The sequence below is a fragment of the Pleurodeles waltl genome, chromosome 11 (genome assembly GCF_031143425.1).
Source record: "Pleurodeles waltl isolate 20211129_DDA chromosome 11, aPleWal1.hap1.20221129, whole genome shotgun sequence".
Taxonomy (NCBI): domain Eukaryota; kingdom Metazoa; phylum Chordata; class Amphibia; order Caudata; family Salamandridae; genus Pleurodeles; species Pleurodeles waltl.
The window spans coordinates 547,952,131-547,977,617 of record NC_090450.1 but is presented as its reverse complement, the minus strand read 5'-3'; the positions used below and the strand labels follow the sequence as shown (position 1 = coordinate 547,977,617).

Sequence of the window (25,487 nt, the reverse complement as noted above, 5' to 3'; positions counted from 1 at the left end):
TTGGCAGTTTTTCACTGTCAGGACACATAAACCACATTACTATATGTCCTACCTTATCCATACACTGCACCCTGCCCTTGGGGCTACCTAGGGCCTACCTTAGGGGTGCCTTACATGTAAGAAAAGGGAAGGTTTAGGCTTGGCAAGTGGGTACACTTGCCAAGTCGAATTTACAGTGTAAAAATACACACACAGACACTGCAGTGGCAGGTCTGAGACATGATTACAGAGCTACTTATGTGGGTGGCACAACCAGTGCTGCAGGCCCAATAGTAGCATTTGATTTACAGGCCCTGGCACCTCTAGTGCACCTTACTAGGGACTTACTAGTAAATCAAATATGCCAATCATGGATAAACCAATTACATACAATTTCCACGGAGAGCATACAGTATGCACTTTAGCACTGGTTAGCAGTGGTAAAGTGCTCAGAGTTGAAAAGCCAACAACAACAGGTCAGAAAAAAATAGGAGGCAGGAGGCAAAAAGACTGGGGATGACCCTGCATAAGCAAAAGTCCAACACCCACAATTTGCCAGCAAGAAAATTCCTTGATGACAACAGGTTTATGTGCCGCCATTTTTCGCCCCAAGCCAGTTTGGTTTTATAAAAGGACCTGTAATGCAGCTCACATGCAGTGCCAGCGGGATTTCAAGGGGGCGTTCCCTCATTGGCACAAAGGGTTTGTCCCCTTGCAAATGAGAGAACACATTGACTCTGCTTATGTGCCATATTACAGATGTATGCAGGTGCAAAGGAGTTGTCAGGAGGTACACAGTGAGTGTTTTCTCTGACTGGACCCCTTTAAGGGGTAAAAAAAGGTCCAAGGAACCTTCCAGGCATCCCCTTGCAGATGTGTACAGTCACTCATTGCACTGCCTTCAGGGAAACTTGCAAATGATGGAGCGCAGTGCTGACAAATTTGGCGCAGCATCAAGCTTCGTCATTTTCTCATAAATCTGGGCCTAAGTGTAACAGGATTTACTGAGCCGATCCCCAACCGCTGCAACGGGCGCAGACCAGACCAGTATATGATACAGGGCCTAGTGAGAATCATGGGGCAAACAGCATGAAATTCCAAACTGTGCATCATAGATTGTGCAAAGGTGCTCCACAGTGTGAACATCAAAACACCTCTGATGGTTCCATTGTGCGTGAATTACAATTATGCGCTATTTACCAGCTATATTTTGTCAATATTTTTTCTGCTACACAACTGTGGGCAAATAATGCAGGGTAGGCAATAGTACTTGTGTAATTAGCACATCGGCAAATACGACCGGAACTGGGAATTTGAAACTAAAAAGGAATTAGCACCAGGCTTGCACGCATGGATTAGGTCTTAAATGATTCTATTAGAGCCAAAATCCCCCACCTGCTTAATTTAACACAGAAATGAACACTTCCCTCCCAAAAAATTCTTCTTACCTGAGACGATGGAAGCCAGTCGGAATATATCGGAGAGGCGTGCGGTAACAGGCTCATACGGCGAAGTCTCATAAAATTCCTCACCTGAAAAACAAAGCGACCTGGTTGTGAATGCAGTGGCACTTTGTGAGGTGACCAAAAAAGATGGCATATCTTCTCCGTTCTTTCTGAGGAAACACACATCTTCCCGCCCTTAACAGAAAAGCAAAATGTGGAATTCACATTGCTCGTCACTAGGGGCTGGGTTTCGGCACATCCGAGATGAGCACCTCAACCCTCTCACCTCTGCTTCAAGCAACACTTTTGTTTCGGAGCGCCATTCTGACCCACTATACTCTGGAATCTTCGTGCACCCACTAGTGGTCAGGTGACCAAATCTCGGTCTCATTCCCAATGCTAGTGCACGAGCCGCACGTGTGCCACATTAAGGGCTTATCCAATGAATTTTCACCACACAATATAGACACCGCTAATCAGAGCACCAGAGAAAATGCCCACATTATCACTAGGACTCACGTTTCCACCTGCAAATTTTCCCAACTTCTCCTATGTTAGGCCCTCTGAAGCACCTCTTTGTTGCAGGCAAAGCAAACAATACATATATTTTCTATGAATGTGCTGTTCCTTTGGCTAGAATTAATGCACCATTGAGGAAAAAAATATCAGATCCACATTTCTTATATCTCTTTTTTTTTCTACAGTTTGGAGGCAAGGGGTTTGCTCCACTGCCTTAATGTTCATTATTTAACTGTGCCAATTAGCAATGCCTGCACATTGTAGCACTCAATAGTATGTTGCTCTAAATGACAAGCCATCAAAGGTCTTGTCACAAACTCCACCGAACTGTGGCACCCATTTTGTCGAGTGGTGCCTTATAAAGTGCTGCCACAGTAATCCAGACCTCAGCCCATTTTCAATAATCTCTTTACTGCTGTTTACGCACCAACTAATCGAGTTATCAATTTCAAAAACACTTTGCAACTGAGATTTAAAAAAAATACAGATTTAAGGAAAACTATCATAGCAGTTTATATTGTTATATACAAAAATAAACCACTAGATTCAGAAGGATTTCCCTCCAAACAATGAAGATATTTTCGAGCATCTGACGTTGTTACGCATCAATTACCACCCACAATAGAAGAAGCAGCCATTACGCTACCTCTGCATTACAAACATATTGTCACTTGTGCGTATCAAACCATCCACTTGCTGTAATAGACTCCGATTCTAAGCAACTAGCAAATATTGTTACTTCTTATTTAACAGAATTTTGTCCACACACAACAAGCAGGGTTTGCAAAATGGACAATGAATGAAGGGCACTTGGTTTAATGAATTGAAGATCTTTTTAAATAGAAAAAGGACATCAAATCAAACATTGAGTTAGATCGATCATTATTAAATGGCCTTTTTTATTCCAAACATTTTACACTATTCTTATATCCATCATGAAAGTCCCTACCATTCTTCAATTTGGGAAAGAGTTGAAGGTGCACTTCTTCAAGTAACACTGCATGCTACATAACAAATAGTCTACCTCCACCTGAGAAACCAGCCACCTCCCCACTTACCCACTCTGACTGTATCTCCATCTTCACTGTACAGCACTCCACTGTCTTTCTGGTGGGTTAACACTATTGATTAGGCAATGCAATGCAAACACTGCACATTATGCAAATACCATATTCAGAACCCGGAGGCCAAAATCACTCTCAACCATGCAAGCAGCACTCACATGACACCACACCTGAAGGAGTTCCTCTGGCGTCCCAATCACAAACGAGCACTACTCAAATTCCTCACACACACTTTCAAGGCACTCCATAACACTGGCCCATCATACCTCAAAAATCACATCTGCTTTCACAAACGTTCCAGACACTTCCAGACACCTACTTGCGCACATCTTACGCACATGGAGAATCAGATCCAGTGGGCGAGCCTTCTAAATCGCTCCTAAAGCATGGAGTGACTTGATTCTGCACATAAGAGCGTCCTCCTCACTTCTTTAATTCCGCAAAAAGCTAAAGACCTGGTTTTTGGAGTAGTCCCACTAGTCCCTAGGTACGGCTTGACTCACACCTGCTCAGTGCCAGGATACCCTCGCTGGTGATAATGCACTCTACAAATCTGCATAACGTAACCACACACATATAGTGATATATTCCCAGCCCAAAATATAAAGCATGGATAGCTCTTTTCTTCCCTAGGCTGTGCAATGGATTGCAACTTCTAGCTGTTGTGACAGCCTGTCTGAACATTTTGGTGGTGTCCTTTGTGGACAAGCCACTCATCTAAGAGGCAGCTAGTCTGCGTTCTCGATGGCTCTTAGTGTTGATTGAATTCTAAAGAGAGAATTGTCATACCCGGTGTTCTGAAAGAGCACTCATTAGGTTTTCCAAAACTTAATTCATGGTTTAAAGAGCCACAAGGCTGTTTCAACCAAGGAGTGTTTTTAATGTAAGGAAGTTTATCCTTAGGAACACTTTGAAAAAAAGACTAAATAGAGCATTGTACAAGGAAAAGATACAGTTTATACGCAAAATTAGCTACGAAACCATAGGAGTACAGTAACTTCTAATCTCATGTTCATGAAATTTTAAATAAACCCTCAGTAACATATTAAAATATTCAAAGATTCTACCTTCACATCTACCTTCCTCTTCCTTTCTTCTCATGTCCTTCTCCTCCCAAGTAGATTCCCTGTGGTATTAGCAGTGCTTAATTTGAGTCTAAGATTACCGGTGTGGCCCACTGAAACTGATCTTTGAAGACCAGCACCTATTTTCCTAAAAAAACCTTGATACAGAGCAAGATAGAGAAAAAAAAATACAACAGAGGCGAAGGAGGAGAGAACGAGTGAAAAACAGTGACAAAGAGAGAAAGCAGGGAAGAATAAGAACCTGCAAGAGTGACATAAAGGGGCAAGAAGTGTCTGCTGGTGGAATAAAGAGGCATGAGGTGGAGTCAGGACCACACAATTCACAATGAGAGAGTGCATGGGAGAGAAGGGAAAAACAAAAGCAGAACACAGCCGTACTCAGCTCCCAAAATAACTACAAAAACACAACAGGGAGTACGGGGTTCTTTTAATGTAACGAGGGATAGATCAATGGTGCATAAATTGTGACACCAGATCCCTTGTGGTCCTCAATTGGGGTCGGGGTATCAGTTGGCTATGGTGCTGCAGAGGGTCTGGGAAACAGAGGGGGGGAGAAAAAGAAGGGAATTTCCTTTACAGACTAGGTGGTCTCACACACTATATAGTGTCATTTTCACCGCACTTATTCATACACTTAGCATGAGTAGCAGGGATCCTTCGCCCTGATGAATGCCCCGAGACCTTCCAGAGCTCATTACTGAGGGCAGAAACATGTCGGCTCTTTCCTCCTAGATAGGTGACCCTGTGAGTCCTTGTTCTCACAGAGGTGTCCCAATCTCCTCTTTTTTAAGCACACCAAACAGAACCTTCTATTAAATACTCACACAGGTATCTGTTTAGGTGTTTTTATTCCCTAGTATAGCTGGATCCCTCTATTTCCAGAACCAGATTTAATTTAGGCACTCCCTCCTGTTCCTTTAACAGTGAGGTTGAGTCCGCCCAGGTGGCACTGTCCTACCTGGGTGGGGCTAGGTGGTCCTATGATGAAGCATGACACTATGGGGGTCATTCTGACCCTGGCGGTCCATGACAGCCATGGCGGAGGGCGGCGGAAGCACCGCCAACAGGCTGGCGGTGCTTCCTGGGCGATTCTGACCGCAGCGGTAAAGCCGCGGTCAGAAAAGGGGAGCCGGCGGTTTCCCGCCGGTTTCCCGCTGGCCCAGGGTATCCGCCATGGCGGCGCTGCTTGCAGCACCGCCATGGGGATTCCGACCGCCTTCCCGCCAGCCTGTTTCTGGCGGTGTCCACCGCCAGAACCAGGATGGCGGGAACGGGAGCCGTGGGGCCCCTGGGGGCCCCTGCACCGCCCATGCCACTGGCATGGGCAGTGAAGGGGCCCCCTAACAGGGCCCCACAAAGATTTTCACTGTCTGCTTTGCAGACAGTGAAAATCGCGACAGGTGCCACTGCACCCGTCGCACCCCTGCAACTCCGCCGGCTCCATTCCGAGCCAGCTTCATTGTTGAAGGGGCTTTCCCGCTGGGCCGGCCGGCGGTCTTCTGGCAGTCGCCCGCCGGCCCCGCGGGAAAGCCAGAATGGCCGCCGCGGTCTTTCGGCGGGAACCGCTTGGCGGGCGGCGACCGCCGACCGCCGCGGTCAGAATGACCGCCTATATAGTGTGTGAGACCACCTAGTCCGTAAAGGATATTCTCTTCTTTTTCTCCCCCCCTCTGTTTCCCGGACCCTCTGCAGCACCATAGCCAACTGATACCCCGACCCCAATTGAGGACCACAAGGGATCTGGTGTCACAATTTATGCACCATTGATCTATCCCTCGTTACATTAAAAGAACCCCGTACTCCCTGTTGTGTTTTTGTCAGGACCACACAGCCTTGGTATTCAGTAACCCGGCATTCATCAGTGCTGAACGGGCTTCTGAGCAAAACGCTGGGCATCAGCACTTATTCTTTTGCAAATTAAGCACTGGATACCAGTTAACCGATAATCCACTTGGAAGGGAAGAGTAGAATACTGAAGCTTTAAACAGATATCACAGTAATAGGGCTTAAACAGAGCCGTGTCTACAGTAGACTCATTTTAAAGACTCAGATAGAAGACCTATGTCAAACAAATTCTTACAGGATTTAGACTCAGAAAGCAGTTACATCAGTGCTTCAAATGGGCTGATATCATCCGGTACAGAGCACCTGCACTTCTAAGGAGCAAACAGGTACTCCAAATAGTGAGTACCTGCACTTCTATATTTCCACGTAAAGCACTGAGTTACTCATAGTGATAGCAAGGGCACAAAAGCGCTTAACTTAGATCATGACTATTCATGACAAAACAACCATAGTGGCAATAAATTGTTCTTTGTTTCGGAGGAAACAATGCAGTAACAATAGTATAGGAATCCTCAAAATTTCACTCGTACATCAGCTTGAAACAAGTTGAAAATACACTTATCCTGTCTTAAAGTAGTAGCTTATCATTACTTTTAATATCCTCATGTTGACACCAATCAGAACATCAGTATGTCTCTGTATTATTATGAAAATATTTTGTCCCCACACATCAGCTTTTCACTTTTAGTACATTGCTGTAATTGTGCCAGAGTGCAGTTTCTGAAAATACACTTACTTATTTGTCACTAAATGCCAGGGTGTTTTCTTCAATATTCATTTTGTTCCCATATTGTATTGTAACATTTTAGCGAATAGATACATGCCATTAGACGTGTACTAAGTGCTCTTATTACATGTGTCAAGGTACTCCCATTTTATATGTCATTGCCATCATGTGTTCAGGTACCTCCATTACATAACAGGCATTGCCATCATGTGTCTAGGTACCATCATTGTATACCAGTCATTGCCATCTTGTGTCAACTACCACCCTTATATCACAGTCATTGCATTCTTGTGTCTATGTGCCACCATTATACAATAGTAATTGGCAATTTGTGTCTGTGTGTCACCATTATATAAAAGTAATTGCCACCTTTTGTCTAGGTACCATCATTATATAACAGCCAATGACATGCTGTGTCTAGGTACCATCATTACATGCCAGTCAGTGCCATCTTCTTCCCAGTTACACACTACATACCAATTAAAGCATCATGTTCCTTCTGATCCTCCACAAGTGTGTTAAGAATGCTGAGGATACCTAGGGGCCTGCACACAACACATTTGTATAATGTGTAAATGATTTGCTATATGGCAGTTAATGACTTTCCATCCATTGCAGGCCAGTCAATGTCATGTTGTGACAAGGTATAGCATATAACAATGACTACAGCCATGTGTGGAGGTATCCCAATAATATACCAGCCAACGCCATGATGTGCTCAGGTTTTGCTCCAACCCTGGTCAATACCACCTTGTGCCTAAGTAACTCTCAATCATAAGCCACAAATGAAGAAATACACACATGCACAATGAAAAGAAGTATGATCCTACATACATAAACACATATACACTCTTATACACATGGAGACACCATACTCAGTCAATTGTGTGTGCATCCCTCTTGCTTAAATTGCTTAGTTCACAAAGTAATCTGTTCCTGTTCACCATGGGTCAGGATTATGGACTGGGAAACAGAACAACATGAGTGGGGGTTGAAGAGACAGAAAGTTGTAGTTATATGTGTCCTGAAGCAGACCCACACTACATCTCACAGCAAACTAGTAGGACTCTGCTCGAATCTAGAGAGGTAGGAAAAGCAACAGCAATAGTCAGTGGCTGAATGATAGTTTTGGCTTTGACCTGCCCAAATATCTCTTTAAACTATCATTAGAGGTCTCAGGCAGTTGTCTGTCAATTTATGTCACTTAGACAAGTAGGTCAAAACAACATTGCCACGTGAGAGAACATTGCAAAGATGAAACACTATGTTGTTTAGAATAAAATTCAGAAGAACAGTCCACATGAGAGAAAACATTACAAGCAATCTTCTGCGGAAATATATCACATTTATTGGATAGAAAAGCATGCTGTACATGCTGCTCTCTCCTGAACCCAGTTGACACATTGACTCAAGAGCCAGGAACTCCACCCCTTCCACGTATGAGGGCATCACCACTCCTGGGACACAGACTTGATAGCTCCAAAAACCAACAAAATACCATATCACTCACAGGATGCTAACACTATAGAGGTTAGCTACAGAAGTAAATCACATCTCCCAGAGGACACAACCACTACACCTTGTCCTTGCAGCAAGTGACCTCAACACTCTTAAGACTCAACTATTCAAGCCATAACCAGAGCAGGAAATCAAACTAACCAGAGCAACATCTACTACAGATCGCACCGGCAGCAGTACACCACATCGCTGATTGGACACTATCACTTCAGCCCCTACCTCCAGCTGGAAACCACAACATTCGCAGGACAAGAGTATTTCAACTCTCACAAGTCAGCTATCAATCCAGCTCCCTTGTGTAGCAAGTCCCTGCTGCCTGCTCAGCCCACTAGACCCTCACATATACACAAATCACACCACTTATAGAAAATAAGGCATTACAGCCCTCACATCTTTCGGGACACATCATTATTCATAGATGACAACCACTCCAAGCCCAGAATTGTAGCAGATACCAAATCACTTAGATGTGACCACACGACAGCACCTACACCAAATAACCACATCACTAACAGGACACACAAGTACATTTTACCCACAGTACGACTGTTCCCAACTTAGCGTAAACCACAATTCTAGCTGTCATCTGTTACAGGGCACCACACCACCGAAAGAGGTAAACCTCTCTTGCAATCTCCTGCAGTACAACTGTACATCACCAACAACTACCATTATTCTCGCCTGTTGAAGGTAACTACGAATAGCAGACACTTCATTCTTAGCAGATAACATATCATGCATAACAGACAACGATTTCAGAAACTTTTACCGCAGACAGCATAACAAAGTCACACATAACACTCAGTAGATGACGTAAACAAGACAAACGCTACCCAGTCATTGAACCAAAACACAATACCATGGTCTCATTTACCCCCGTAGCACCCTGTGAACTCTTATGAACTTACTACTGTTTGTGAACTAATTTAAAATGTGCATTCTTTAACACACGCCATCTTGTTAAGCATTGTTTAGAAGTAAATGGATTTATGCTGGAACATAATTTGGACTTTCTTTTCATTACTGAAATGTGGCAACTGGAAGGCTCTGCTCCAGAGGTTCTACCAGGATACCAAACGAGACACTTATGATTCCCTCTCATCATGCCAGAAATACGGAGATTATTTTGCCTCTAAACTCTCCTGTGAAGAACATATCAACAGTCTTACCACCACATGCTTCCATCAGTAAAGTATTATTGGGAAAATTCTTCAATTCCATCTTTCTTCCGCTAGAAAAAGTCTAGTTCAAGCTCTGATAATCCACAGACTTAACTACTGTAACTCTGTGTTATTTGGTCTCCCAAAATATTTTTTACACAGGCTACAGATGGTACAAAATGCAGCAGAACTTACAGTTTTGGGACTTAAAAACAAGTTTGTCCATTTTCATACACCTTTATCAAATTCATTGGCTACCTATAGCTTGCAGAAGTCTTTTTAAAGCACTGTGCCTTTGTCACACAGCTACTTTTAAGATTGGACCGGATGCTGATATGTCCCCTCAGTTCTCTTGATACTTCCCTTCCATATTGTGCACTCATACTCACAATGTCTGACAGTGATCCCTAAATACAGTATTGAACCCCTCTGCCTGTCAGTTCTGATGTTTAAAGCATGGAAATCTGCGCCCCTGCTTCTCAGTACCCAACCCAATCACTAGGGCGTCACGAAACAACTGAAGATCTACCTGTTTAACATCACAATCTAGTAGTCACTTGTTAGATCTATCACAACAACACTAGGACACTTCTCTTGAGGTACCTGTGTGCTTAACAAATATAGATTAACTCATTCACACATAGGGAATAACTGCTAAAGCCATCACCTTTAGAAAGAAACAACCAGGTAGCACAAAGTAACCTACAAATAGTTTACGTCCCCGCAAAGTATGTCATTGAAGCCAAAAGGATAACATCCCAAAGGTTAGAAATTAGCTTTAAAGTATCATGGATGCAAAGCGGGGGCAGGTGGTCCAGTGGCAGGCCGTACCCCCTAAATGCTTTGTCTACTTAGCTTACTTAGTAGCACCTGTAACACCTTTAGGGCCCAATTAAAAAGGAATTTTTGATCGTCGACTAAGTTCATGGCTGAAAATGCTTTCTAGGTGTCAATGGATTTTCTACGCAGATTTCTCCACCACAAATGAGGAAACAACTGCAGTAGTAAATCACACACAAGAGGATGAAAGTGAGTGTTACAAGGAGTGTTCACTTATGTATCATTGTGAATGTCCAAAATGTTTCACTGTGGAAAAAAATAAAATAAGATGTGCTTTTGCTCTTTAAACTGCAATTAACAAAGTATAGATAGAGACCTAGGATTCTACATGGATGTACTTCTGCACTTTCTCTGCCTTTCATAAAAAAAAGCATAATAGTAGGGCTAGGAAGCTACATGAATCATAGGTTTCCAGATGTACTATTGACCCTGTCACGTGACGTTTTAAATGCTGCCTACTCCTTCTGTGTTGGATTGTACATAGCATACCGTTTCATTTTCAGAAAAGGGAAGACAAATGTGAAAAAACACATGTACTCTCTTTTCCAAAGCTTTCCAATACACCCCCACCAAAATATGTGGAGAGGGTGTTGGGGGTCGTTTACCCTCCCATTCTGAAAGGGGGGTTACTTCAGTTCTCTCCTATGCTGGAGTAACATTCCGACCATTTCCAGGGTAGGACGTGCCATTTCCGGTTTCTGATTCCACACAAAGATGCATGTTGCTGGGGGTAGACAAGCTTGGCTAGCTAACTACACCTTGTAATACTCACGTCCCACTCGTTGCATAGTATTTGGCGCTGCAGATATATCTGCGATGGGGACAGAGAAATCCCCAGTAATTAATCCATCTATATCTGTCAAGTGGTGCTTAATTTGTAAATAAAAACGTGCCGGTGCTCAGAGCTCTCATCTGAAACACGCAGCTGCTGCAATTAAATGTGCGAGCACGGAATACTGAGGCAGCGTAATCCTGAAGCCATCTCGGGCCTCTTCAATACATTTACAGCCACTCCCTGCCCCTTCAGTTCCATCTTGCAGCTTTCTGCTTTCCCCCTTTGTGACGCTTTTTCATTTTTCTCTTCCTCTGTCTTTACCAAATGTGTCTTTTGCTCGTAGCAAATGCTTGAGGCAGAAGAATAAGCACCGAACCTAAAAAAAGTACGTGCTTGTGCTCAGCACGGAAACAACAAGCACAAATTAAGCACTGATGTCAAGAATACTTTCATTGATTCCTGGTGGTTGTTAATGAGATATTTTTGGCCATGAAGTTGCATTTCCCTCAGAAAGTGCTTTTTGAGTTGGGCTCAGTTTCTTAAGTACCTCTCTTTCCCCGTTTTCTGACATATAATCACAGTCACTGCAATTATTCTGCAATTGAGGACTACATTATGTAGCAGTGTTTACAGAGTTATTAATCAGCGTAAGGCAAATCACGATGCCAAAGCAGCACGTTCTTTGGTGATATTATGTTGCTATTTTGACATTTTACCACAAATATACCCAAAATGGTTCCTAACTCTGTGGAAAATACAAATATTTCTTGAAAATGAAACCTACTGCGCTATGTGGTAGATTACATTTGTAGAATGAAAGCTGTAGCATTGCATTTGTATAGCAAGCACTTCATTCTTCATTGCAATTCACTGGAACATGTTATTGGTTGGGTAGCAGGCTTCACTAGAGTGGATTGACTGATTGGAAGAGTCTTGTACATGCAATAATGTTAAAGTACACATTTCTCTACTGAACTCTTGTCCTATCATGTCTTTGTTTCTGTAACCTCCTCTCAACGGGATCCTAGGACCTTAAAACAATACAATACAAAAGTTTTTGTACGCTGTTTGCAGCTAGCTCTGTTCTACATTACATATCAAAAACATCTTTATTGAATGGGTATTATAAGATTGCTTCCAACGCTGAACCTGTACAATGGAAAGAAGGCAAACTTCAGTGACAGATTCCTGTCTTTATAAGGAAGGATCATAATGCATGGGCGTAAAAGTGTTCATTCTCAATGGTAGGTGTATAACTCATAAATACACACCTCATCTTCGAGAATGGGTGGATCTTGGCCATTCTATGACACTGTAATGTTATTTGGGAGCTGACCAATGCTTTAAAAAGCTAGGCTATGAAGGAACTTCGGGGATCCCTTGCAGCACAGTCTGCTGAAAAAAGTTGTTTTTCACATCCCCTAGTCCCGAGAATGCATTGCTAGTTTTCAACTCTGCTGGACTTGTGAGTTTTGATTGGCCATGAGGGAATCCCTGGAAAGCACTGTAGCCAGCTGGACTGTAGCCACCCAAGCACTGTGCCTCAAATCAATGGCTGACACCCAGCAACAATTTCCCATCTTTAGCAGCGAAAGTAGCTGTAATATTGAGCTGATTATTTTCCTCTAAAACCAACATTATCAATGGCTTCCTCCTGAGATCAAGCTGTGGGAAGAGTTTATACAGAGCAGAGGCAGGAAGCACTAAGGCATTTTCCAATCAGAACATAACAGCTTCATCCTGCAAAACCATCAAATGAGCCCCACACCAGCCCCAGCCACAAAGGTGTTCCCGTCCCATCCATAAATATGCACATCTCTCACCTTCCAACGCTGTCCAAGTCCTCCTCACATTTACTGCCCTCCTCTCACTACTGAATTTTGGCCTTGTCCCCACTTCTTATCTTTATGCCTCTCCCAAGGCCCAATCTGCACTGCCTTTCTCCCACTGATGAACTGTGATACACATTGTAAAAAATTGGGCTATTGGTTGAGGGGGAATAGAAGCCCCACTCAGGCAAGAACCACATTCCTTCACCGGGTGAACAACAAAAGTCACCAAATTAAGTCAACAAATTAACCTGTGCTTAAGCCTTTGGTAGCCTGGCAGAAAAGCAGTCAGACTTAACTTAGAGGCAACATGTTAAATATTTAGACAGCACACAAACAGTAATAAAAGACAAAACACAACACAAGATAAATTCCAAGCCAATCTAGAAAACTAGAGGAAAATGTAATAAATAAAATAAGTCCAGAATACCAAAATTCAGTCAGTAGAACCTGGGATATTGAATTTCAATGTTTAAGTAAAAATAGCACCTAGAAGCAGAAAGTGCCACTTGTGGGTATCTGGCTGCGCTTGATGGGGGAAAAGACACAAGTTCAGGCTGACCGTGATAAACCACAGATGGAGTAAAGACAGCAGGTTAGTGGAGCTGTAGTTACCTTCTCAAGTCTGACATGAATAGTCCCATTCTTGTCAGGAGGGCCACAAGAAGGAGACTTTCAGCACCAGAAGGGTGAGCATCAAGGCCGGTCATTGCTGTAGGGTGAAGAGCTGCTCATTGCTGGATCCTCGCTTTGGATGATAGCTGTGGATGAGTGCTTTATGCGTGAACTGCAAGTCTTGCATTGCTGGTTGGCACAGATAGGCTCATTTGAGGTGGTGAAGAGCCCAACCGTCAGGATCTTTTCCTTTTTCTTATAGAGGAGCTGTCACTGATGCCAGCCAAGGGTCCAAGACTTGGGGGCACCTCTTGGAGATCAGGACTCACTTGAAAAGAGGTTAGTAGCAGGGCTCAGGCAAATCCAGTTTGAACTGGTTATCTGGGCAGTTGCAGGGAGGCCTCTAGAAGCTTGTTGTGTACCTTCAGCTCACATAGGAGGTCAGACAACTTACCCTTGGACACACTCTGGGTAGCCTGTGATCAAGACAAGTAGGTCCAAACTTCCTTCTTCCAGACAGCAATGCAAATCTTCAAGCAGCAAGGCCGTCCTTCTGGGAGCACAGCAGCCCTTCTTCTGAGTCTTCCACAGGTCCAAGTGTGTTCCAATGAGTGGTTATCTAAGCCCTCTTTGTGTGAGGGAATTCACTAGCCTAGCCCCAAAACTGGTTCTGGTCAGTTTTTGTCCTTCCCTTGGTCCAGGCTCCAAACTGTTTAGGGTGACAAAGTGCAGGGCAGGCCTAGTGTAGGCAAAGCTCTTTACAGTGTGAGTGAGTCTGGGTAGAACCCCTTCCCAGTCATTCTGTCAGGATGACCCAAGTCCACACCTAAATCCCCTTTGTCTCACTGTCTGAAGCAATACACTCTCTGCAACAGAAGAGCCATTCACACAGATGTGACTCAAGACACTGGCAGAGAGGCACAGTTGATTAGAACAATAAAATGCCAACTTTTTAAACGTGCCATTTTCAGAATTGCAACTTAAAATCCAACTTTACCATTAAAGATGATTTAACATAACTATTCACCTGAGTGGAAACAGCATATGTAATAAGGTAACAAAGTGTTAGTCAATAGGAGAGCTAGGCTGTACAACAGAGAAACCTACTTTAGGAGTTTTTCGATGCCAGAACATGTAAAAAGTAAGTATACATGTCCTACTTTTTAAAGGTTTATTTCATCCGGTCAAAATGGCAGTTTAAAATTACATACACATGATGCCGGGGCAACCCTGTGACATGTTTTGAGGGCTACTTTGGTGGTGTGGCATAATGAGTGCAACAGTTCACTATTGGTATTTAATTTACAGGCCCAGGGAGTGCTCTTTACTGAGGAACCAAGTAATTCAAATGTACTAATTAGGTGTAAGCCACTATCATTATGTTTTAAGGAGAGAGCACAGGCACCTTACCATCGGTTATCAGAGAATAACGGGAACTGAGCCCTAAAAGCTAGCAAAAATTAGGTCATCAACGGAAGGCAGATAAACACAAATTCCTGGGGTGACCATGCACAAATGGCCAGGTACAACACACTTGCTGTTCATAATGTAATTTTATCATTCTCGAAACCTGCATCTTCCCCCACTTTTCAAATGTATTCCTCTCCTAACTCCAAACCTGCACCTCTCCCACACTCCAGGTGTATTATCCTCCTTCTCTTATATCCAGAACTTCTGTTACCTACAACCATGCCTCTCTCCTGCTTCCAAACAATAGCATTTCACCATTGCCCAACAATGCTCCTCTGCCTCCTGAAAATGTATCCTTATCCCTTCCACAAAATCTGCACCCTCACACCACCCAAAGCGGCCATCCACCTCTCCATGAATTCTGCGTTTTGCCTAAAGCCAACTTCTGCACAACTCCTGCACCCAAATGATGGTATTTCAACTCCTCTGCATTTTCCCATTATACTTCCTAAACGTTTTCTTCTCTGTTCCCCAAAATCTGTACCATTTCTATTTTCAAGACTGTCATCCTTTTCCATATAAATTCTTTCTTTGGACTGTTCCAAACACTACCCATCTGTCACTTCCAAATAATACTATTTTAATTCTAGTCAACCATTTCATCTACCACTTCCGAAAATTCTCCTCATCCTTTCCCCCGATCTGCACTTCATCCTCTTTCCAGCTCTGCAATTTTCCTAAACACCTGTGTTTCATGGTTCCTCACTCCTCTGATGCTAAATCCTGAACCTTTTCCACTGTCAATTTACCACTCCCAAGCCTGTCCTTCTCCACCTCCCTAAATATATCCATCCCTCACCGCTAAAACCGGCACCCCTCACTCTCCACACATCCATTCTCCTAATCACCATCTCTGCCTCTCCTCCACTGCAAAATACCTCTCCTCAAGCATAGGATTTTACAATTCTTTTTCAAAACCTCCCAACCCATCATCAACCTACCCCCCTGCACCCTCCAGTCCCATGGCCAGCCTTGGCCCTTTGGGCTCCTGCTAATTGTGCCAGTGTTGTTTTAGTAACACAGTACTTCTCTCTCACCACAACTGCTGCCTCCTGAAGGCCAAACTATGGTCATATTTTTAATATATATTTTATTGTATTTTTTTAATTCTTTAACACAGCACAATATAATGAGTCACCAGCAATTCTGTTCTTTTCAGGATTTCTCTATTTGCAAATACACATCTACCCATTACTCCATGCAGCACTGTGTTTTCCATCCCCTTGTCCCGCCAACTCTCAATCCTCTCCCGATAATCTCTCCTCCGACAAGCCAGTCACCAAAATCATGGTCTTCTTGCTAAAAATTCATACATTCTCCTGTTCCACAGTCTTGCAATTTTCTGCATTTTATGAGGTTTCAGGGTTTATCTTTTCTGATACACTTCACAAAGCAGGGTAGAAAGTACTAATATTATTGTTACTTTGCACTTCAATAGGAATACTTGCCACAGCATATACACATCTTGCAAGTTATTACCTTTCATATGTCTACAATGGATTTATCGTTTTCGCTCACAGTCAAACACACTAATACTGGTATCCCCTCTGAATAGGAAAGCTAAAATATTGCAGTATACAAATATAGAGGACAAAATATTGAATCAAAAATATCTAAAAATAAGTATAGATTCTCTTTAACTCCATAACTATGTGCCTATACATGTACATGTACCTGTACACAAATATATTTAACCAAGCTTGGGAGGTAAGACATAGTCTAAAAAATATTGTGATATATTAAAAACTGAAGAACATCTAGTTGACTGTATTGGAGAGAAACCCCAGATGCCTTTCAGAAGATGTACCTCAGTAAAGGATAAACTTTGTGAAAGCTTGGTACAATCTAAACAAACTGGCAGACACACATCTATACAAGGTTTTTTCACATGTTGCTCATGTAAAGCTTGTAAATATAGCAGTAGCTGCCATCAAATCCAGTTACCGAAACAAACAAGGCCATATATGATTAAAAAACATCTAACCTGCAATACGGAATTTAGCATCTATGTGTTAGGCTGTCCACGTGATATATTTTATATTGGCAGCACAATCCATAAAGCTAAAAAACGAGTGCTTGAACACATGAGAGCTATATTAAATGAGGATAAGCAATACCCTATTGCCAGACACTTTGCTATGTATCACCAAAAATACTAGTTTATAAAAAATTTGTGGGTCGGACAGTATCCCTATTCATTTGAGAGGAGACATCAGGGAACAGGAATTTAGGAGATTGGAATCTAAACTCATTATAAAATACAGAACTATCATCCAGGAGGGTTAAATGTGGATGAAGAACTATCAGTACATTTAGGTTGAATTTTAATGCATTCAGAATTTCAGGTGCTAAACAATAGGATTTTTTTAGATTATTTAGGTATCGGGTTTAGTGGACATTAGACATGATACTTAAGTTTGAGTATTAATTTTATTTTTTTCATCTTTATATTTATTAGGGCATCATCGTGAAGACGGAGTTGGAATGGAGATATGGAAATACAAGAGAGTTATTATATCTGATTCTTTTTGTGGTCATCTGAAGCGCTTCAAGAGATTCGATCCAACTAAAGTGATTATGGAGTCGGAAGTTGTTTTCTTTTATTATATCATAATGGGGAATATAATTTTGAAATGCAGTCATCAATTTGGTTAAGAGTGATTTAGTAAGACATTAAAACAATCACTACGGTGCTTATTTGTAATGTTTTATCTATTCATATTGATTATTTGTATAGCAACAATAATGTTTATAATTTTTATATTTAGTTACTTTGAAAAGGATCTATATTAGATTTGATTTAATTTACTCCATTTCAAGAGTGACTCCAGAATGAATAGAAGTGTTGCAATTGGTGTTACATAGGTTTAAGGTAGAATTAGTATATAAATCGAATCACTCTAATATGGCCGACACGCTCTCAGAAAACGGAGAACGGAGTGTTGGTCCGTTATTTATGTTGTTAATCACTACATTGAAGTTTGTTATGTAATGTCACCAAACTCTAATGGCATGTATTTGAACCTGTGAGCAAGGAGCGGAGGCTCCAAAACACATCAGGTATTTTGCTGCTGTATTTCGAATTAAATACGCGGATTGATATCAAGCCGCGGTACGTTGCTTTTGTGACCCTGGAATTGCTTGTACATTTTGGCAACGTGTTGTGTTGGATTTATATATATATATATATATATATATATATATATATATATATATATATATATACAACTGCCACTGTGAGTCTGGTGGTACTAGGACCGCCAGACTCGTAATCAGGCCCTTTGGCCCATATCAGTGAAAAAGTGAGGCACCAGAGCTGTTGTGCTACTTTTTCTGTGACCCCCCCCCACCAACACCTAACTTTTTGTCGCTATTGTGGTGCTTTGCCACACTAGTGTCTTAAATGTTGACCCTAGTGTAACAAAGTGCAAGGAGGCCCATAGGTTTCTATGGGAGTGTCATTTTAATGCCTGCTCTAAGCAGGCGTTAAAAATGACACCAAAAAAGGTGCAGTGAAATGTTTAAAATTTCACTGCACCTTTTTTGCGGGCCTCCTAGAGCCGGCACGCCCCCCTTGCATACATTATGCTTGGCGCACATATAATGTGGCACAAGGGTTTAGAAAGTGGCACAATGCATCCATTGCAGCACTTTGTAAATATGGCTCGTGGAAAAAGACACTTTAGCACCACCTTAGCGTAAAAAAACATGACTCTATGGTGGCACTAAGGTGGTGCTAGGGGCTCCTAAATATGCCCCAAGTGTCAGCAAGGAACTGGACTCCGTCACTTGAACAGTTCTTGCTTTATGCAACAGTTTCAAGAAAGGCGGTGCTGCACCCAGGGCAGCGCTACTTTTGTTGCACCCCTAAGCGCCCCCCTACCGCCAACATGTGTGCGCCGTATTTAAAATATGGCGCACCATGGCGCAGGGTAAGGGGCAATAGCATCAAATGTTTTGATGTTATTGATGTACTGGTCAGGGTTAGCACCAAAATTTTGGCGCTAACCCTGAACAGTGCATAGCGGCCCCTTTGTAACCAATGGTGTGCCCCCTTTTAACGCCTGCTCTGAGAAGGCATTAAAAAAAACACAAAAAATGGCGCGAAGAAATCATTTAGATTTCTTTGTGCCCTTTTTTCGGCCCTTCTAACGGGGGAACACCCCCCTGGCATACATTATGCCTGGCGCAAGCATATTGTGGTGCAAGGAGTTACAAAGTGGTGCAATGCATGAATTGCGGCACTTTGTAAAAATGGCGTGGCAATTTTGGCCTCATTGGGCTACATTAGCATAAACAAAATGATGCCAATGAGGAGCAAAGAGGCCCTAGGACCTCTTAAATCTAGCCCTTAGTATTGAACATTTGTAAGTTACCATTGTCTCAGACATATTTTCTGATACCTTCATGAAAGAGACAGCCACAAAAGCATCATGAATTGCACTGGCCCTGCTTTCCTTTGGACAAAAATAAATGTTCTCTCCCTGAATGGGGCAAATGCAGAGATTCTGGTACTAGGAGTACCAGACCACACCAGGCTTCCTTGTCAATAGGCTAAAAGCCCGTATTCATTCCTTTCCACACTACAAAAAATCTGAAAATCACTTCTGAATGTGTCCACTTCCTTCAGACCTAACTTGCACCTGTGCGCTGCTGGGTTGGCCAAGTTAGGTCTGAAGGAAGTGGACGTAGGTTTGGTCGCATTTTGTTTTGATGTGCCACATGACAGAATGCCTGGCTGAAACGCGACAGAGGGCTATTGCTAAGCCCTCCAGAGTGTATGATGTGCTTACTTTCCTTCGGAGTTCCTTTTGTATTGTCTTAGGTACTTCATTCTTCTATTGTCTTGACGAGCACTGAATTTGATAGGGGTCGAAATGCATCAACACCTTTTTGGAGGAGTTATTTCAACGTGAGAGCTATTCAATTATACTTGGGATAAACAGTGTATGGAAGTGTCCCTCTTTGTGTGGATTTCCCCATGAACTACCTATTTTGTGGACTGGTCTTGAAATATGGATTACAGGCACACTGCGCTTATTGTACCGGAAGACTGGAGTAAGAATGTATTTGGCACAATTATTCTTGTTTTAGCCAGAAGACTGGCATGTTTTTTTGTTTTGTGGTCTTTTATGTGTGTTATATGGTTGTGGATGTTGATATGATTTTTCTCATATTTCAGGTGCTAGTAGACTGAGTAACAGTTTATTGTGCTATGGTGTTTAATAGAATACATTATTTTCTTAGAAAAAATTTCAACAATTCCAGTGACTAATTCATGTACTCACTGTTGTAACACTTTGTACAATATTCCTCCCCACAATATACCATACCTTTTGTATATTATATTTGTTTTCCCAGGTACAGTGGAGTCACCAGGGCACTCCCTGATGTTGACACTTATGGTTGTAAAATACAGCAATTACTATGGATCAATGCCCCCCCAGAGGTCTGGTCTCCTGCGCCAATGCACATGCTCTACCAATGGTAACACCTGTTTTACCCACCAACAGACCTTCAAACAAGAGAAACAAGGATGTACATTTCTGGGAGTCAAAGGATCTAGACTCTGAAACACCTCAAAACCAACTTTGAAAAGAGAACCTGCAATATAGAAAAGGCTTAACAACAGATCTTTCTACGCTGGCATTCCTCTGAATACCGGTGATGAAAAAGCAATACTTGAATATCATCAGAAACATTCATTTGGACTATAACTACCCAAGTCCGACCCTGCAAAGTTTGGTCACCTTCTTTTTTTAACGTTCTGTAGCGGCAACACTGTTCCTCATGTTACAAAACTCATTAATAAATAAGTGAACAGTGTAAAACCTGTCAAAGTGTGGCTTGAGTAAGCTACAAACAGGGCATAGCTATCAATTGTGAATGGTGAAATCAGCACCCAGGCGGTGAGGAGCCCAAAGCATCCAATTATAGCTGTAGCTTACTAGCAAACTATGGTGTGCCCCTTGAATACTGAACATGGAATATCATGGTTTCAGAATATCGAGGACAAAATATTGGAACTAAAATATCAAAATTAAGTATGTACAGATTTTCTGTACATAACTCTGCATATGTGTACCTTGGTGATATATATGCATATTCAAGGTATGTAGAGAGGAGTTTTTAATGGTAAATATATTCTTATTCTATATGCACTTACCTTTCAATAGTTTGGTCTTCAATATTTTGTCCATAATATTCTTGTACCACAATATTTATGTCCTCGATATTTATCAGGGAAATTGAAACCATGGGAAATGAGGCTTATTTTCCTTGCAGGCATTGGGGCCCATGACACCCAGGATATGCCACTTGCCACAGAAACTGATTAATGAGCAGGTGCAGTATATTTAAATATGGGGTGTTCAAAAACAGAAGTGACCAATTGTGTCCAATACCTACACTAAATACAGAGGGCTCAATTATCAAAGAAAGCAGTAAATCTGCTTCAGCAGGACTACCACCTCACATGGGGATAGATGTACAACTTTCAGAATATCTAATTTGAGGATGCCTGGATCCCTGCAACAGCCATAGGATTCCAGGTTCACTCCTCGAATCAATTGTGCAAGTGTCAATTTATCCTTGCACAAATCTGTGAGTCGCCGAGAATTCACTTGCTAACTTTTGTTAATGGACAGGGAAAATATTCTTCCCTGTGGATAAACCTCTACCTCCAACTTCACTTCACCTTCCCGTCATGGAAAGTGATTTATTCCATCCATTATCATGAGTACGTTTCTGACCTTTCCCATGTGTGGAAAACTAAGGCTGTCCCTCTTTTTTTTTTATGGGGTCTTTGCAAAGTTTATTTTTAACAAAATTGAAAAGCTGCAACTGGCCGAACTTCGTAATTTTGCAGACCCCTACAGAAATACTTTTACTTGAAGATCAAGACTACAGTACGTAGGTCAAAGTGGACATTCAGTACAGACATTCATGAACTGTGCTTATGGAGAGATGAGATACGTGTGAGGACATAGCAAACATATGAAACCGCATCTTAACAGATATCAGCATGCCACAGGTGATAGATGCGCCTTTGCAATTAACAAGGCAGGTTGAAAGGGGCAGTGAGAAGGAGTTGGTGCATGCATGATCTGAGGACATCAACCAAAGGAGAAACGATCTTAAAAAATGATCGAGCGGATATGTTCTTGAGAACAGTATGGAGTCACTGTTTTAAATGAGCAGATCCTGTCTGGTAGTGAAAAGCTGCACTTCATCATGAAAGGGAGAGTACCTGTTCTTTTCAGCTGGGATTCAGTACTTTTAATGGAAGAATGCCAGTACTTCTCATTCGTACATAGGTTAACGGGGATAATGAGTAGCTGCATTTTTATATTTCTATTTGAAGCACTACATTGAGTGTCGTCCAATGAGAAGGGCAAAAGAGAGTTTGAGTTCCCAAGACAATCCTCTGATGGCAATATTCCAAACCATCTATGGAAGGATGGTCTGAACCTATCTAGACGACTGTCTCATTTGTTAGCATCGGAGTTACCCTCATAATATGTCTCATGGCTTCCTCCATGTTCATGTCAAAGTCACAGTTAAGTTGCAATAGTGCTTTCACAATATTCTTGTCTCAACCCACTAAACAGTTCAAATGACTCAAACATGTTAGGGTAAGATTCCTTCCAGGGTGCTTGACCATAGTAGCTAAGGTTCTCCTTTCAGTTGCCTCTTGTCTCAAGTCAAGAAGCTGTGAACTTTGTGCAATGCCACTTAAGGAATATAAAATAAAGAACTTTGCTTTTCACCTAATGTGATAGTGTAGAAATAGTAGCTCATCTGAGAGGCATCGTCTCCTGAATCATCCACAGTCCACTGATATCAGTAAAATATACTTACTGGGACTGTCTGGAAAGAGAGTTCAGAAGAAGACACTGAAAAATAAAAACTTTGCCTCATTCGACAGGTTACCTGAAATGTCCTTAGTTGCCTGCCAAAATATTACATCCTGGCTAGAAAGGAAATATCATCATATGTGTTGGACATGGCCCTCTTGGTAGAGTAACCCCCAACTATTTTACCTTTAGCCTCAACATTTTGTTTGGCTGAGTTTGTTTTTTGTTGGCCTTAGGACTCCGTTCAGGTTACCACTGTTAATCAGGGCTAAAGTATATGTGCTCTCTCCTTAAAACCTGATAGAATTGGCTTACACCCAATGATAACCTACTTGTAACCTCCTTCTAAAGTGGTACTTCATGTTCCGATGGCCTGTAAATTAAATGCTACTAATGGGCCTACAACACAGATCATGCCACCCACATAAGCAGTCCTTAATACATATAACTCACCCTAGGGTAGGCCGGGAACAGCCCAGAGGGCAGGGTGCAGTGTATTTAAAAAGTAGGATATGTGCTTTGACTTTTTACATGTCCTGTTACTGAAGCACTCCTAAACTATTTTTTTAACTACTGCAAGGTCTACCGCTCCCAAAAGATAACATTGGAGTTACCTTATTACATTTAATAAGTAATAACTTCCAATTGGGAGCAGGTAGACTGATTAGGTTTGGTGTCTCAATGATTGTAATTTAAAGCCCTTTTTAATGGTAAAGTCAGATTTTTAATCACAAGTCTGAAAATCCCAATTTTAGAAAGTTGGCATTTCCTTGTCATACCCATTTGGTGCCTGCAGCCTTAGCTTGTGTCACATGACTAGGTGTATCAGCAGTTGGTCTTTGTGTATTGCTCCCAGACAGTGAGACAAACAAGAAATTGATGAAGCAGGATGGGCCACTCTGAGTTAATGAGAGGAGGTGCTACAACCCTGAGCACTCTCACAAAGAGGTTGACCATAGTCTATTATGACCCCAGACAATCTGGGGCCAAGGCAGAGGGGAAGGAAATTCTAAGCACCTCTGGGAGGAGGTGCCTCTGGATGATTCTCCTACTTCAAGGTGGGCACCAAGTATAAATATTGGGCCATAGACATTAACTCTTCCGTGCACTTCTGGACCTGTGGAAAACTCTTCCAGGAAGAAGGACTGCGGTGCTGCTGAAAGGACTGCCACTCTGCTGGACTGCTGCCCTTAAGGACTCCTCCCTGCTGTGTTGATCTGCTGCCTGTTGCCTTCCTGCCTGGGTAACAAGTACTATACATGCAACCTGAACCCAGGACCACCAGAGTGACTCCAAGAGCTAGTCTCTTGTAACTAGCACCTGGAATCTGTAACTGTGAGTTTTACTGTGCTAAGTGTGAACATCTCTCATATACGGCAGTCTCAGTGATAATGCAGGTTCCCACATTGCAGCCTTGCAGGTCCTTGAAACTGACTCATCACCTTGACTGCTTGATGCATCCTCAACCCTGGAGTTAGCAATGCACGCCCTCATCGAAGAGATTCTCGATGATGACACAATATCTTCGCATCATAGCTCTGCAGCCCTTTGAAACCGACACCTCACTCTGTCTGTCCGACACATCCTCAACGCAGGACCTTGCAATGTTCTGCATCCAGGATGTAAGGTACTCTTGTTCACCAAGCCTAAATGGGTCCCTGAAGACCACCCATGCTCCATCACAGTCAGCCTAAACATCTGACTTTCTCCCAGTCTAGCACAACCAGATATTCACAGTTGATGCTTTGTGCTTTTTGGTACTACTTCCATTTCAGTTTTTAAAACTGCATATCTCTGGTTCTACTGAATGGATTTTTTAATTTTTTTTCTTGTTTTATTTATTTAAAAATTCTCTAATTGTCTAATCTGGGGTGGGATTCTTTTGTGGTGTGTTTTCATTATGTTACTGTTTGAAGTATTGCATAAATACTTTACATCTTGCCTCTGAGTTAAGCCTTACCGCTCTGTGCCAAGCTATCCAAGGGGTGCACGTAGGTTAATTTAGAGTTTGCTTGTGACTTCATCCTGACAATGACTGTGGTTACTGGTTAAGTAGATTTCACCCCCTCAAGGAGTAAATCAATTTCTTACAGCATGTTTTTATTCCCAATAGTATTTATGTTCCCTTGTATCAAAAAAGAAGGGTAACAATGTAGCCACCTCTTTGTTTGGTCCAACATTCGGTCTAAGTTGTCATGGCATTAAAGTACTGTTGATGGTGCATTTCCTGTGTCTGTCTAGTATTCCTGTTCCACATGGTTTTCCCTTTTTGTGAATAAAGATATTCCTCCCAGTGATTCTTTCTCGTTATATAGAGGACATCATTACTTGTTCAGAACTAAGCATGTGCACTGTGATCGGAATTACAAATTATGCAATATGTATTACACCCTCTCAGTTTTCGCCTATACTTTCAGAAAGGTTACACCTATTGAAACGTATTCACAGAGAAGGTCCATAAAAAGCAAACTATGGCAGTTGGTGTGTTAAATACCGATTAGACAAAAAGTATGTCTAATTTGTAAGTTGGAAATTAGGAAGAGACTTGGTAAACATTTCACCTCCGGGAAATGGTATTTACCAGGTGTGGTAGATACCTCATCCTACTCTCCCTTGCTTGTAACGAGGGCCTCAGTCATTTGGACAAGAATATTAATGGTGGAGGCACAAGTTTTATTTTGCTTCTAAAGTGAGTAGACCACCTATTGTCTACTGCTTGATGCACCATAATGCTTTAAAACATATATCTCTCTTGCCTAA

General features: G+C 42.1%; 1 protein-coding gene across 1 annotated transcript in view; it reads right to left on the bottom strand.

The window, feature by feature from the left end:
• Positions 1-25,487, bottom strand: part of GFRA2 (GDNF family receptor alpha 2) — a 281,898-nt gene that overhangs the window by 181,587 nt on the left and 74,824 nt on the right. Inside the window, exon 3 of the mRNA XM_069213995.1 lies at positions 1,428-1,511. Within this exon, the coding sequence (XP_069070096.1) occupies positions 1,428-1,511 (84 nt within the window). The remainder of the gene's footprint in view (positions 1-1,427; positions 1,512-25,487) is intronic.